Raw genomic sequence first — 13,265 nt, 5'->3', positions numbered from 1 at the left:
AGTTGGGCTTCTTTTTGCTCTCAGCTGCCAGAGACTCCATGTACTCAAGCATCTGTATTGATGGGTGTATCTATTGTTTCTAATCTGGTCAGTTGATCAATGAAGAGCAGCCTGTAATTAATTGTATAATATTGTACATAATGTCCCGCTCTGCATTCACACAGATGGATTTGGGATTTGTTAACTGTAGCTGCTTTCCTAAACAGCTTCAAGAGGATGCAATAAGAGGTTTTATTCTTCCCAGCCTTCCTGGGTTTTAGCGGACAAATAATTTTAAAGGGACACAGTTTCAAATTTCATATTTCAGATATTTTTAAATTTTTTTTTTGATCTCTTAATTCCAGTGCTTAATATTTTTATGTTTTGATATAACAGTCCAAAGTGAAGGAGCTCTTTGAAGATGCACAGTTTGGTTTTTATCTCCTTCATGATGCCATTTTATCTGTGGCATCAATAGGAGCAAGTAAAACCTTCCTTCTGTCCCCAAGGACCTCATGGATTTCATTGCAGTGAGCTGGGGCAAAGGTAGAAGGAGCAGCAGAGCCAAGCAGCAGTTTGCCCAGTTTCTGTCTGCCAGAGAGACCTTTTGTCCTGCTGTTCCTCTGAGATAGGTGATGGGACTCAAGGAAAAGTTGCACCTGCCTGACCTGTCCACTGTGATGTTCTACTTGTGCTGTTTTGGTTCTCGTGCAGATGGAGGGAACGAGGAGCCACCAGACCGAAGACAGGCAAGTGTAGACTCCCGTCAGAGCCGAGCTGGGCAAGGTAAAACCTGAGTGTTGTTCTGCCTCGGGCACTCGTCTCCTTTGTTCGCCTTTGCTGTTTCCCACGTGTCGTGTTTCTCGTCAAACTGTGTGACCTGACAGACTCTGCACCCGTGGTTATTGTCCACGCAGCTCTGAGATTGACAAACCAGACAATCTTGGAGTGGCTGAAGGAGTTTAGGCTGACTCCTGGCGCAGCACAGAGCGCGGTGTCTCCATACTGCAGCCACAGGGGCCGAGTGTTCTGCTGTTGGAGCTGGAATTCTTCAGCGCACGCCAGCCCAACTCAGCATTCAGTTTCCAAGTTTCTGCTTATTTTCCTGATATCAAAGAGCTTCAGGCAGGTTCACTATAACCAGGCAGTTCACCATAACCAGGTTATCCTTCCCCAAGCCCTGGGATGTGATAGAAAAGGACCTGTGTGTACCTGTCTGGGGGCTGAACAGCCCCACCTTACACCTTTTGCTTTGTTTCATCCCACAGGAAAAGGACAAAAGGTCCAAGGAAGGAAGTACTAAAACCAGGGTTTATATTCTTTAAATAACAATCCAACAGCCTCTGTCACTCAGAGTAGGTTTGGTGGTTGGTTAACACCACAGAGAGTCCTGTAATGGGGATTTCTGTCCCTGACAGCAGCTGGTCTTAGATCTGTGCTGGGTTACATGTCCTTTGAACCAGCTTTACTAAGTTTTAAGCATTTTTTTCATTTGTGAAGGTTGTGAAAATGTTGTATTCTCACACAGCTTTGAGCAGCATTTTTTGTGAGTAAGGGCTCTGGTTCTATGCTCGTTGACTTACTCTGCCTTTGGGATTGCAGCAATAATTTTCCTTTCATTTAGGCTCAAGCCTGTTGTTGTCATGGTGTCCTAATGACTTATTATGGGGACATTTTCTCCAGAGAATTGTCCTTTTTTGGCAGTATTCCAATGTTGCCTGGGTGAGATGATTTTGAGTCATTGAAGCTGTGATCAGAATTACGGGGATCGGAATTGGTAGTTAAAGCCCTGAAGCTCAGAAGTGTCAGCTGCTCTTTTCACATAGGATCTTTCAATTACTGCATTTAAATGTATTATTTTTAATTTTATTGTTTTAAAGTGGAGTTAAAGTAAAATTAGGAAGGAACCAGGTGATTTATAGCATATATACAGATTCCATGGTAGCTTGCATAGAAGGAGGAGTGCTTTGATGTTCAGAGAGATTGGCTGTTCTTTCCAGCTGAGCTCAGATGAAGTTGTTGGTGTGTAACTTTGCTAGAGGCTCTGCTGTGGGTGCCTTGCATGTCCTTTTCTGTGTTTGGCTTGTGTCCAGTGGTTTCTTGTTATGGGGCAGAGCAGCTCAGATGCAGCTGCTGCTGGGAGCTATCTGAACACATTCTGTTCTCTCAATTTCCCTTTCAGCCCATCTATTCTGGATCTCTGCTGCTGTGGGAAAGGCATGGGTTTTGGCAGAGTAAGAGGGGATCTTTTTTGTTTTTGCAAATCCTTTCTCAAAAATCACTGATCTGTACCTCTTTGGTGACTGACTGAAGGAACTGCAGCAACCAGCAAGAAGTTTCAGTGTGAGAGGGAATGGAAGGGGAAAAGGTTAAAAAGCTTCCAAGTTCTTGGAGCAACAAGCTTCTGAGCTGAATATTTCCATTTGGATCAGTGGATGCAATTGTAGAGACAGGCTTTCTACAGCATGGAAGAAAGCTCTTTGCTCTATAGAAGCATTTTCTCTAACTTTCCCCAGCCCTGTGTCCATCACTTGAAATCTGTCTGCACGTGCTAATGGGTATTTTTCATTGTGGTGGGTTGAGGAAGTTTATTATCCTTGGATAAAGCATCCAGCTGAAATGGGACAGTTGTTTTCTTGCTGTCTGACCTTCCATGATACCGTGTGTGATGCCCAGGTGTCTTCAAAGCTTCATTGGCAGGGCAAGAGGAAACAGCCTCAGGTTGGGCCAGGGGAGGTTTAGGTCAGAGGTTTTGGTTAGGTTGGTTTAGGAAAATATTTTTCATGGAGAGAATTGTCAAGCCCTGGAACAGACTGGCCAGGGCAGTGGTGGAGTCGCCAGCCCTGGAAGTGTTCCAAAAATGTGTGAATGTGGCACTTAAGGACATGGCTTAGTGGTGAGCATCGTGGTGATGCTGGGTTGATGGTTGAATGTGATCTTAAAGGTCTTTTCCAACCTGAATGATTCTGTGGTAATCTTGTAAAACTCCAAGAAATAGTTTATTAGTTCAAATATGCACTTCACAGTAATGTTTTATTTAAATATGTTACATAACCAAACTGTTAAGTTCCAGTTCAGCCGTCAATGAGCCCTAATTCCAGGATTTGATAAGCCAAATATTCTTTCTGATCAAAACAAATTTCAGACTGTTTCAGGGTTTTGCTTGTGTGTTTATTTACTCTGCCAAGGAGGAGAGAGGAATTTTGGTACGTGCAAAATGAAGGTAGTACCTTGTAGATGTTTTGTGAGTTCACTGTTTTGTTGTAAAGCCTTTGAATTTTAAGAGGAAAAAACTTTGCCCACCTGTAATTACTTATATTTTTATATAACATACTGCCCTTGATTTTAAGTAGATTGATCAAAGACACTGGGAACTTACACCATAATAACCAGTGAAATGCACATAGACTTGTAAGTCTTTCCCAGACTTTAAGCTGCAGGAGATGCCCATGGTTTGTGGTTCCCTAAAATTTAGCCTGAGGCAATTGAAATTATTTTTAGGAATCAAAATCATGGGTGGCAAATCTGTTTTTTCATGCCTGGTGCCAAATGTATTTTAAAAGCCCATCATGGGTTGGCCTTTTGGGTGCTAGTTTTGGCAGAGATGGTGGTTCCTGACACTCCTGGTGAGCCTGGCTGGGCTGGCAGAGCCTGCAGAGAGCTCCTGGTAACTGGTGAGTGATGAGCAAGCAGGGAGTGAGCTGTGTTTGGAACTGTCAAAGCCAGTGAGGGTGTGAAGGGTGTTAGTGCTTATTTGGCTTTCATGTAAAGAGCATTACAGAGCTGCTGAGAGACATTCCTGATTGCTGGCACCAGGAATGGATGCACTTCAGCCACTGGTGCTGCAGCCCTCTAGAACCCTTTGGGAACTGGTCCAAGATTTTTGACAGTTATTTCAACATGGGTTTTTCTGCAATATGTTGGGTTGTTCACATTGTACTTTGGATATTGGGAATACAGCTTGTCCATCATCTCCTCTGAAGTACCATGCATTTGAGGCTCTTGCCCTTCAGTCTTATTCCCACTCTTGCCCATCTCCATTTCTGTCCAGCAAATATTTTCTCTTTTAAAAGCACTCTCACAAGCCAGTGAGAGCAGCACAGCTACCCAGTGGAAATCCAGTGAGGAATGTCTTTATAGAGGGAAAACATCAGCATCAATAAGAGCTAAAATCTATCTCGGAACAGAGTGATACAAGTCTGGCCTTCTCACATTGTTGAAAAATTAGTGAAATATCATTGATAACAGTTTGGGTTGGTTTTGCATGTGAATTATTAGTTGTCTGGGTTAGATTGTTCATCTTACTGACAAGAGTGGAGATCCAGGTGTCCTCAACCCCAAGGTTTCCATATCTGCTACTAATAGGAGGAACCTTATGGCTCCTGACTCTTGCTGATCTGAAGCAGCTTCCCTTCACTGTTCATTAATATTGATTACAATTAGGGTCAAGTCCTTTTATTATTCTATCTTCACTTGTTCTCATGTTATTTCATGTATTGCATTGTGGATGTGTAATGATGCGTCCCCCACGTGTGCTTTTTGTGTCTCTTGAGAGAATTGGAGCTGGTGGCTGTTTTTAGAGGTGTTTGTTCTTCATTTGATTTGGGGTTTGTGGTTTTTTTTAGGCTAAAGGTGCTCCTATTGAAATTTAATTTAGCTGGGACGGTTTTATTAGAAACCAACAATCTAAAAACTGCGGCCATTATATTGAAAACTGGAGTTTGCTGGATGTGAAGACTTGGCTGGGTTCAGAGGGTGATAAATATTCCACGTGGGTGCAATAGTCTGGTGATTAAAAGATTCTGAAAGACAAATTAAGAACATTGGAAGAAATTCTTCATGGTTCTGCTGTTCATCATATAGAGAGAGGTACAGCAAGGGACGTGTCGCGAGCGTGCAAAGCGAGCAAGCACTTGGCAATTGAGCTCTGCACAGAGCTCCCTCCAGCCAGGCCTTTTGGAATGATGGATGCAGGATGCTTTCCCTTGCGTTCTAACCCGTTGGTGTTTCTTTTCCTCCCCCCACTAGGCACCTCCACAGAGAACGACTGTGCTTTTGAACCTGACTACGCAATTCCTCCTCTCCCAGTGACCGAAGGTATGCAGCACATTCGGATAATGGAGGGCATGTCCCGCTCCCTTCCATCCTCCCCCTTACTCACACATCAGTCTATCAGTGTTCGGCTCCAACCTGTGAAGAAGTTAACTGGTAAGGACTTAAATAAAGTTCGCTGGGGCTTTTAAGGTCCGTTGGTGCAAAAATCTGTAAGAAAAAAAAAAAAAAAAAAAAGCTTTGAATGGTTTCTGTGTGGAAGTCGTTCCCTTGTTTATTGCAGCATCGGCTTCAGTCAAACCTGGGCATGGATTGGATGTTTGTGTTGACAGAGAAATCTTTCTTTGCTGAGAAAGGTCTCTCTGGTTTACAAATATTCTCTCATTTTTGAGAAATTTCTGTCAGAGTGTGTTTCAGTTCCACTTTGTGTTGCTGTTATGCACTGTGGAAGCATTACAGTGATTTTGAAGAAGTTGATGCTTAAATTTTGAATGTTGAGAGAACATCAGAGAAATTATGAACTTCTATAGCAAAGTTATACTTCGCTAAAAAAAAAATCTGAATGACAGATTTTTTTTTTTTTTAGTTCATGCATATTTTTAGATACTGCTTTTTGTTTATGTAACCTGTCAGGACTGTGGTATGAATACCTAGAGATGATGCAGTAGTGTGAATTTCAAAAGCACTTGGAGTCCAACTTCCATATAAAAGCCTGAAAAGAAGTATTTCTACTGGTAACTGTTCTTGAGAAACTCGCTTTTTGCCTTAAGTCTGTGCCCAGCTTTATGGTCAGCCAGGATCCTGTGCTTGTGCTGAGGGAAATCTCCAAAAAGAGTTTTTATGGAATATAATCTGGTCTATGTGTACAAAAGGGAGCTTTGATGCACTTGGTGCCTTTTGTTTCCTCTGCCCTCTGGTGAAAGGAGAACTTGGAAAGGACAGGGTAGAGAAATTCTCTTCCTGCCATAATTCTGTATCTGCAGAGTGGTTGGTGAGAGGGTGTTTATGTACCTCACATGTATGGTACATAAAAACCTTTATATTTTAATTTATTTTTTTAAAAATAAAAATTTATGTCCTAGGACCATTTACCACTATCTGAAGGAACCTACAACCAAAAAGGGACTTTCTGTTGTGAACTGGAGAGACAGGACAAGGGGGAATTGGGTTCAGACTGCGAGAGGGGAGATTTAGATTTGGATGTGTGGAAGAAATTCCTGGCTGTGGGGATGGTGAGGCCCTGGCACAAATGCCCAGGAGCAGCTGTGGCTGCCCCTGGATCCCTGGCAGTGCCCAAGGCCAGGTTGAACAGGACTTGGAGCAACCTGGGACAGTGGTAGATGTTGGGCTGGGCTTTAATGTCCTTGCCAACCCAAATAATTCCGTAATTCTATGATAACATAATCTTTTGAAGCTCCTAATCTGTCTGCTTTTAACCAAGGCAGCTTTTCATCCACAGAAAAGTTAAAATGTCCATTTTTGGTAAAAAAACACCTCAGGAACACATTCCACAGAGTGAAAGTTTTTTACCTAGAGGAACTAAGGTCACTCACTCACATCTTGGTATCTGGGTTTGCTGGGTATGAAGACATGGCTGGGTTCACAGGGTGATAAATATTCCACGTGGGTGCAATTTCCACTCTGCTGAATAGTCTGGTGATTAAAAAAACTAAGATCATTGTCATTCTAAGGGGTGAAGTAATAGCATAAGTAATCAGTTTTCCCCCTCCTGCCACCTCTTGTTTAGCGCTGGCTGAAAACGGACTTAAATCAGCACATTCAACCTCAGTTTGTGTTATTTATTTCTTCTTTTTAATAATAGTGGCTTTATTAACAAAAAGAATGTTAAAAATATGTAATAAAGGGAAAGAAAACTCCCCACCCTCCCAGCCCAGGTTAAGTAATGGAAGACACCATTTTGGTGTGTGTCTGCAATAAAATCAGCACTCAAAAGTTACTGTGCTCGCTGCACAAAGAGCAGCTGATGCTGAAACAATGAGCTTAAATATTCTGCTATACATCAAGGGTGTGTTATTGCTGACTCAAAGCCATAACTGTGATGAAAATAATGCAGGTGCTCTGTATACCTGCCTTGAGGACAGCAGTGCTTTCCAGGAGGGTGCTCAGGGGTGAATGTATGTAAGTGCTTTTGGGAATTGATGCCAAAAATACGTGCATTAGGTTAATAAAGGAGATACTGGGCTGAAAGACTCAGCTCATGATGTTTCATTCCACTCCTGTGGAACCCACCATTTGCAGAGGGTTTGCACAAAGCCCTGTGCTGCATCCCACTCCTCCTCCTCCTCCTCCTCCTCCTCCTCAGGAAGGAGTGTTCATTTGCATATTGTACATTTATATGCGCAGGGATAATTTTATTCATCACTGTACTTGGCTATTGCTATTTTTTCTATTGAATGACAGATTGCAAGCATTGGGATTCTCTTAGAAAGAGCATGTGTGTGAGTGCCTGTGCAGAGAGTGAGGAGGGGAGAACATTAGCAAGAAATTTAGGAAAGAAATCGTGTTTTTCTAACAAAAACCTGGCCTGGATGTTTCAGTTTGGATTCTCAGATGCCTGATCCTGCTGTATCCACTGTGAATTTGCTTCAGTTTCTTCAAAGAAATGGGCCTGGGGAACTGGTTTCATTGCAGATCTCTCTTTGAGAGCATTCCTCCCTTGTGTCTGGGGAATGTGGGAACTTTCCCTAAGAATAGAATTCATATAAATCAGTAGGGATATTCCTACAAATCAGTGGGTTCAGGCACTTGATAGCAGCCTCTTTCCTACAGAAGATGTATATTTTTTCACTAGATCCCTCAGAGATGGTGAGAGCAGGGCTGAGCAGGATGGAGGCTTGCTCCTCCCAGTGATACCAGTAAGGACCCACCACTGTGGTTCTCAACACCCTCCAGGTCCATCTGGGCTGGGGATCTCAACACCCAGCATGTTCTGTGCCACCATCACACATCATTTGTGGTGCTGGGGTCTTGTCTTCTCCCCATCCCTCGTGGGATACCCTTGCATCTCTTGGGAGCAGCCACAAGGAGTGTGTCACATCTCCCTTCTCTGTATCTTCAGCAGATGGTCCAATATTCTTTGATGTTAACTGTAATAGTGGGACTAAGAAACTCAGATCTCTCTACTTGAAAACTCTGTTTCTTGTTTAGTGGTGATAAACCCAGATTAATGACTGCAGCCCCCAGGCCCACATGTTCTCTCCAAATTGTTGTACCAGCTCAGCTGGGTGGGAGCGTGAGAGATGATGAGGCACAGCTTCAGGGGTGGGAGTGCTGGGGGGAAGCTGTCAGTGCTGGCACATGTGGGAAGTGGTGAAGTCACTGCTCCTGGAAGTGCTCGAAAAACGTGTGGCTCTTGCACTTGATCGCACGGTTTAGTGTGGAATGTGGTGGTGCTGCAAGGTTGATGGTTGGGTTTGATCATCTTCGAGGTCTTTTCCAGCCACAGCAAGGATGATTCTGTGATGTGAGTGTGGTGAGGTCCTGGCACAGGGTGCCCAGAGCAGCTGTGGCTGCCCCTGGATCCCTGGAAGTGTCCAAGGCCAGGCTGGACAGGGCTTGGAGCCACCTGGGACAGTGGAAGGTGTCCCTGCCCATGGGCACGGCAGTGGCATGGCAGTGGCAACTGGATGATCTTTAATGTCCCTTCCAGCTCAGGCCATTCTGGGATTCTGTGTTTAAAAATAAATAAATCATCAATGGGAAGGATTTCTGACAAAAGCTTCAGTTGCTGAGCCCAGGCTGCAGCCCTGCAGTGTTGTGGTTGTGCTGGGTGGACAGTGGCCATTCTCTCCCTCACTGTGTGTTGTTTGTTTGAGCATTAAGTGAAAAGCAGCCGATGATGGTTCTGGTGAATAATGTGTTTTTCCCCAGTGTTGCTCATGGAATACAAAGCTTGGCCTTGCTTACAGCTTGTGCTGGCAGATGTGTGTGAGCTGGCTTTCCCTGCTCTGCCATACCTGAAGGTGCTCTGGGGGCCCTGCCAGCCTCCCTTGCCCAGCAGTGCCTGGGTTATGGGTTAATTTGGGAATGTTCTCTGTCTCTGGCAGGGTCTGTGTTGGTGTCAGTGCCACTCAGGCACTCAGCCACCTGATGGTGCTGCAGTTTGGCTCATGTCAGCCTCGCTCTGTAGGGACAGAGCTCCTCACCTGTGTGGGGCTGTGCCTACCTGTGGGTACTCTGTTTTCACAGATATTAGTTTGGGTCCTTATTAGTGTCCAGCTATTTAATAATTTCAATTATTTCAGTTCCAGTTATTTGCACACACTGCAGAATCATGTTGTTTTGGTGCAGCCCTCCTGATGCAGACATGTCTGGGCTGGATGTGAGTGATCCTGTCAGAAATTTGTGCTGACTCTTCAATGTGAACAGCGCACCCTGTCCCCAACCAAGGGGGTGCTGCAGCTTTAAAGTATCCTAGGGCTTTAGAGCCCTTTAGTATAAATTGTTCCCAGAATCCATGTCACAACTCCTTATATGGTGCTGCCTTTTTTTTCTTTTCCTCTTAGTTGCCATGACAACAGCAGCACTGCGCCATTCATCAGCTCTGGTCCTGGGCTGCATCACCAGCCCCTCAGCTTACTCCGAAATATTCGGGAGAGCATCCATGAGTCAGTCACTCTGCTCTCCTGATCCATTATTTCCCTGCTCTTTCAGCAGTTTGCTCTAGGAAAAGAGCAAATTAAGCTGCACCAGAGAAAGAAACCCTAAAATAAAAATCCTTTCCCCCCCCCCCCCACCCAGGGGAGGTGTAGAGGCTACATTTGCTGCAGCGTTCTGGTAGGAATTAAAGCAGCTCTGTAAGACTGGGAGAGACTTGCCGAAGAGGGAAGGCTGTGTGTCCATGAGCTTGTCTGGAATCCTGCTGGAGCTCGTTTTCCTGGCACCCAGAGGATGTGCAGGTGATGCTCGTAGGAGCAGCGGGCGCCGCAGGGAGACGGTGCTTTGTGATTTTGGGAGCGGAGCTTTTGACATCAGCGGCGGGAGGTGTCACCTGTAACATCACCCTGACGTGGGGAGCAGCAGGATGGAGCCAGCGCTAGGGAGAGGGAGGGATCAGAGGAGGATCTGTGCCAGAGCACTCTCCAGGCAGCAGTACCCCTGAATTCCCAGCCTGGCTGATGGGGAGAGCAAGCAAAGCCCTGTGAGTATTTGGACGATTTGTCGCGCACGGTCTTTGATGGGGATTGTGTTGGGCATTCCTCCTCTAACTGCAGAAAATCAGTGTACAATAAGGGATTGTGGGGCTCCTAGCTGGTAAGGAAGCCATTACTAGGAGGGAGTTAGTGTCAGATGGAGTGATGCTGCTGGTGGTTATTTGTGTTCTAGTTGTTGCAATCGTTTTACATAATCTGAGTTTGTCACCTCCTTGCTCAGATGTGCAGAATTTCTCATACAAAGCATAAAATGAACATGCAATGAAAAAATTTGATTTCTGAGCATTGCTGAAATAGAACTGCTGAGGAGTGACTTGAAAATGCTACAGACACCAAGTCGTTTGTTTTCAAAATGTTAGAACAATGGGATTGAGATAATGTTTTCCTTTTGTGTTCTGAAATGACCACAAATTCGATTTGAGTGGATTATAAAACTCCTTTGTGCTGAGGGAAAGAAATATTTGCTTTTCACCGAAAGAGTGAGCATCTAGAAATAAAAGTAAATAAACAACCATTACCAAGGTAGAATTTGAGAAAAAGCTGTTGAAGTGCCTGATGCTCATGTTGCTGCTAATTTTTGAAGGATATTCAGGTTGTTGGCGTCAGGAGAGACTGCTCTTTTTAAGGTATTTTTATACCATAGTGTTTGCAGTGGGCTTACATTTCTTTTCATTGAATTCTCTGTCATGCTGTCAGTGTGACACTGATCTGAAATTCCTGTTGCTGTGTAGGAGTGGAGGTTGGGTGGGAGGCCCACCCCGTGTCTCAGAATGCATAGCAGTGCCAAGGACCCAGTTACCTGGAAAATGCCAGGAGATTTCAGTGCTTCCAGTGTCTAATATATTTTTTCTGGGCATAATTAATTTTTCTGTTGAAGTTTCCCTGATCCCTTGCAATCTCTGTCAGCCTAGTGGTTTCATGAGTAGAAAACTTGTGTTTTGTCAGAATAACTGAGTTGTCCCTTTTTAAAAAAAATGACCTGAAACACGCACAACTTTTCATTGTGGTTTGGCCATCTGGATTTTGGGTCCTGTTTTATGCTCTTAATGTGACAAATCCGGATGTCTCGGGAGGAATTTCTTCATGGAAAGGGTGGTCAGGCACTGGAAGGAGCTGCTCAGGGTGGTGGTGGTGGAGTCCCTGTCCCTGGAGGTGTCCAAGGAGTAATTGGATGTGGCACTCAGTGCTCTGGGATGGTGACAAGATGAGGGTCAGACACAGGTTGGACTCAATGATCTTGGAGGTCCTTTCCAGCCTCAGTTATTCTGAGATTCTCCAGCAATGAAACCTGCTGGAGAAGGAGGATGCTCGTTCAGTTACAATAACATATTGAGTATATTTTTCCTGGTGTGTCAGTTCTTACTATCCATTTTTGGGATTCTTCATCCATTATTTTGGGACATGTGATTTGTTTTGACAGGCTCATACTCAAATGGAAACCATTTGGGCTTGCAGAGATGAAACAGGTGGGTGAATGTGTCCCTGTGTACTCACAGATGGACTTTTGTCTCTAGCAAACCAACATAATTCTTTGTGGGGAATGAGAAAATTTCTGATTTAAATTTTTGGGAGCTCCAAATCTGTCCCTGAAATTTATTCAGATAAATAGTGTGTCTGTTTGTAATTTTTGGAATTAAACCAAATCCTGTGTTGAAGGGTTTTTGTTTGTTGGAGACCTGTCAAACTCATGGTATTTCTGCATTAATTTCAGGATAGTTTGGATGCAACTTTTATTTTCTTAAATAAAGGGAAGGAAAAAGCTGGCATATCATATTTATTGGCTTTTGAAAGACACTTACCAGTTCTAGCATGGATTTTCCTCAGTGCTGTTTTCAAGACAAACCCTATCTGTCTTATTTTGACACCCAACTGTCTTTCATTTTGACAGAGCAGAAATTGCAGTAGAGATATGCAGAAAATCCCTTGTTTTTCCCTTGGTGGTGGTGTGAGGTTTTTGCAGAACCTTTAGAATTTGCTCTTCCCAAGGTTATTTTTATTTGCATCGAGGCTGTTGGAATGCTCAGCCTTGCAGAGGATGTGGTAAACATGTCATCACAGCACTGGAGCTGGGAAAAGGTGATAATAGCTCTGCATTTCAGACACTTGTGTAGATGCTTAAACAGAGGGAGAACCCCAAAAGTTTCTCTAGTGTAGATAGTGTTTAAAAGGCAAAAATACTGCATTTTAATTCCATGGGTTTTCAGATGCTCAGAGAGAGAAATTGTCCTTATTTCACACTGGGGCTGCACAAAATGGAGCATCTGTCACGATTACACTTCTGGCGTGTGAGAATTTTTAATTTTTAGACATAGCTAAGAGGTTTCTATAGCAAGAGGAGGTGGTGCAGAAAGCCTCCTGTGGAGTTAAATCAGGCCATCACTCTTGCCTTGGCTACGTCTTTCCTCCTACTCCTGGAACGTGCCTTCAGAGGTGTCCTGTGCACTTGGGAGCAGAGAGGCATTCACAGGATACACTCATGGGGAATAAGCCCCTGCACTCTCCTTGTTTTCTAAGGAAAAGGCGTCATCTCCAGCTGGGCACGTTCTTTGGTCCTCTCCTACTTCTGTCACAGCAGGACAGCCTGTTTTGGAAACTTCTTCCTGTGTGAAGAAGGAATGACCACACAGAGGTGTGTTGGGTTGAGTCACACGCCCAAAGATTGAGCATTACTTTTGCAGAAATTATTTTCTGATGTGATTTGTGCCTGGCTGGCTCTAACCATGCAGGAAACCTTGATTAGGTTCAATTAAACTCATGGTCTTATCACCAAGTTTGGGATGAATGCCACGCATGAGATGTTCCAGCACAACATGGACAGGATCCTGGTGGGGTCATTGCAGAGTCACATGCCAATTTTTCATCACAGATCCCCTGACTGATGCTCAAACCATGCAGGAGGTTGAGGATTGAGCTGGATCTTTGGCTCTGGACCATTGCTTTGGCACTTCTCTTTCCTTGCTCTGTGGTTATTTTCCTGGAGTAGCTGTTGATGCTCAGGAATTCCTAGATAGCTTGGCGCTAGAGAAATTTCCTAGATTCCTAGATAGAGGAGCTGCAAGA

General features: G+C 44.2%; 1 protein-coding gene across 1 annotated transcript in view; it reads left to right on the top strand.

Annotated features, from left to right (window-relative positions):
* The window catches only part of TANC2 (tetratricopeptide repeat, ankyrin repeat and coiled-coil containing 2), a 145,163-nt gene that overhangs the window by 40,442 nt on the left and 91,456 nt on the right, over positions 1–13,265 (top strand). Inside the window, exons 4-5 of the mRNA XM_059489387.1 lie at positions 694–765; positions 5,008–5,187. Coding sequence (XP_059345370.1) covers positions 694–765; positions 5,008–5,187 — 252 coding nt within the window. The remainder of the gene's footprint in view (positions 1–693; positions 766–5,007; positions 5,188–13,265) is intronic.

This window comes from Ammospiza nelsoni, chromosome 26, assembly GCF_027579445.1.
Source record: "Ammospiza nelsoni isolate bAmmNel1 chromosome 26, bAmmNel1.pri, whole genome shotgun sequence".
Lineage (NCBI taxonomy): Eukaryota > Metazoa > Chordata > Aves > Passeriformes > Passerellidae > Ammospiza > Ammospiza nelsoni.
Note: the sequence above shows the minus strand (reverse complement) of the source record. Positions and strands in the feature narration are given on the sequence as shown.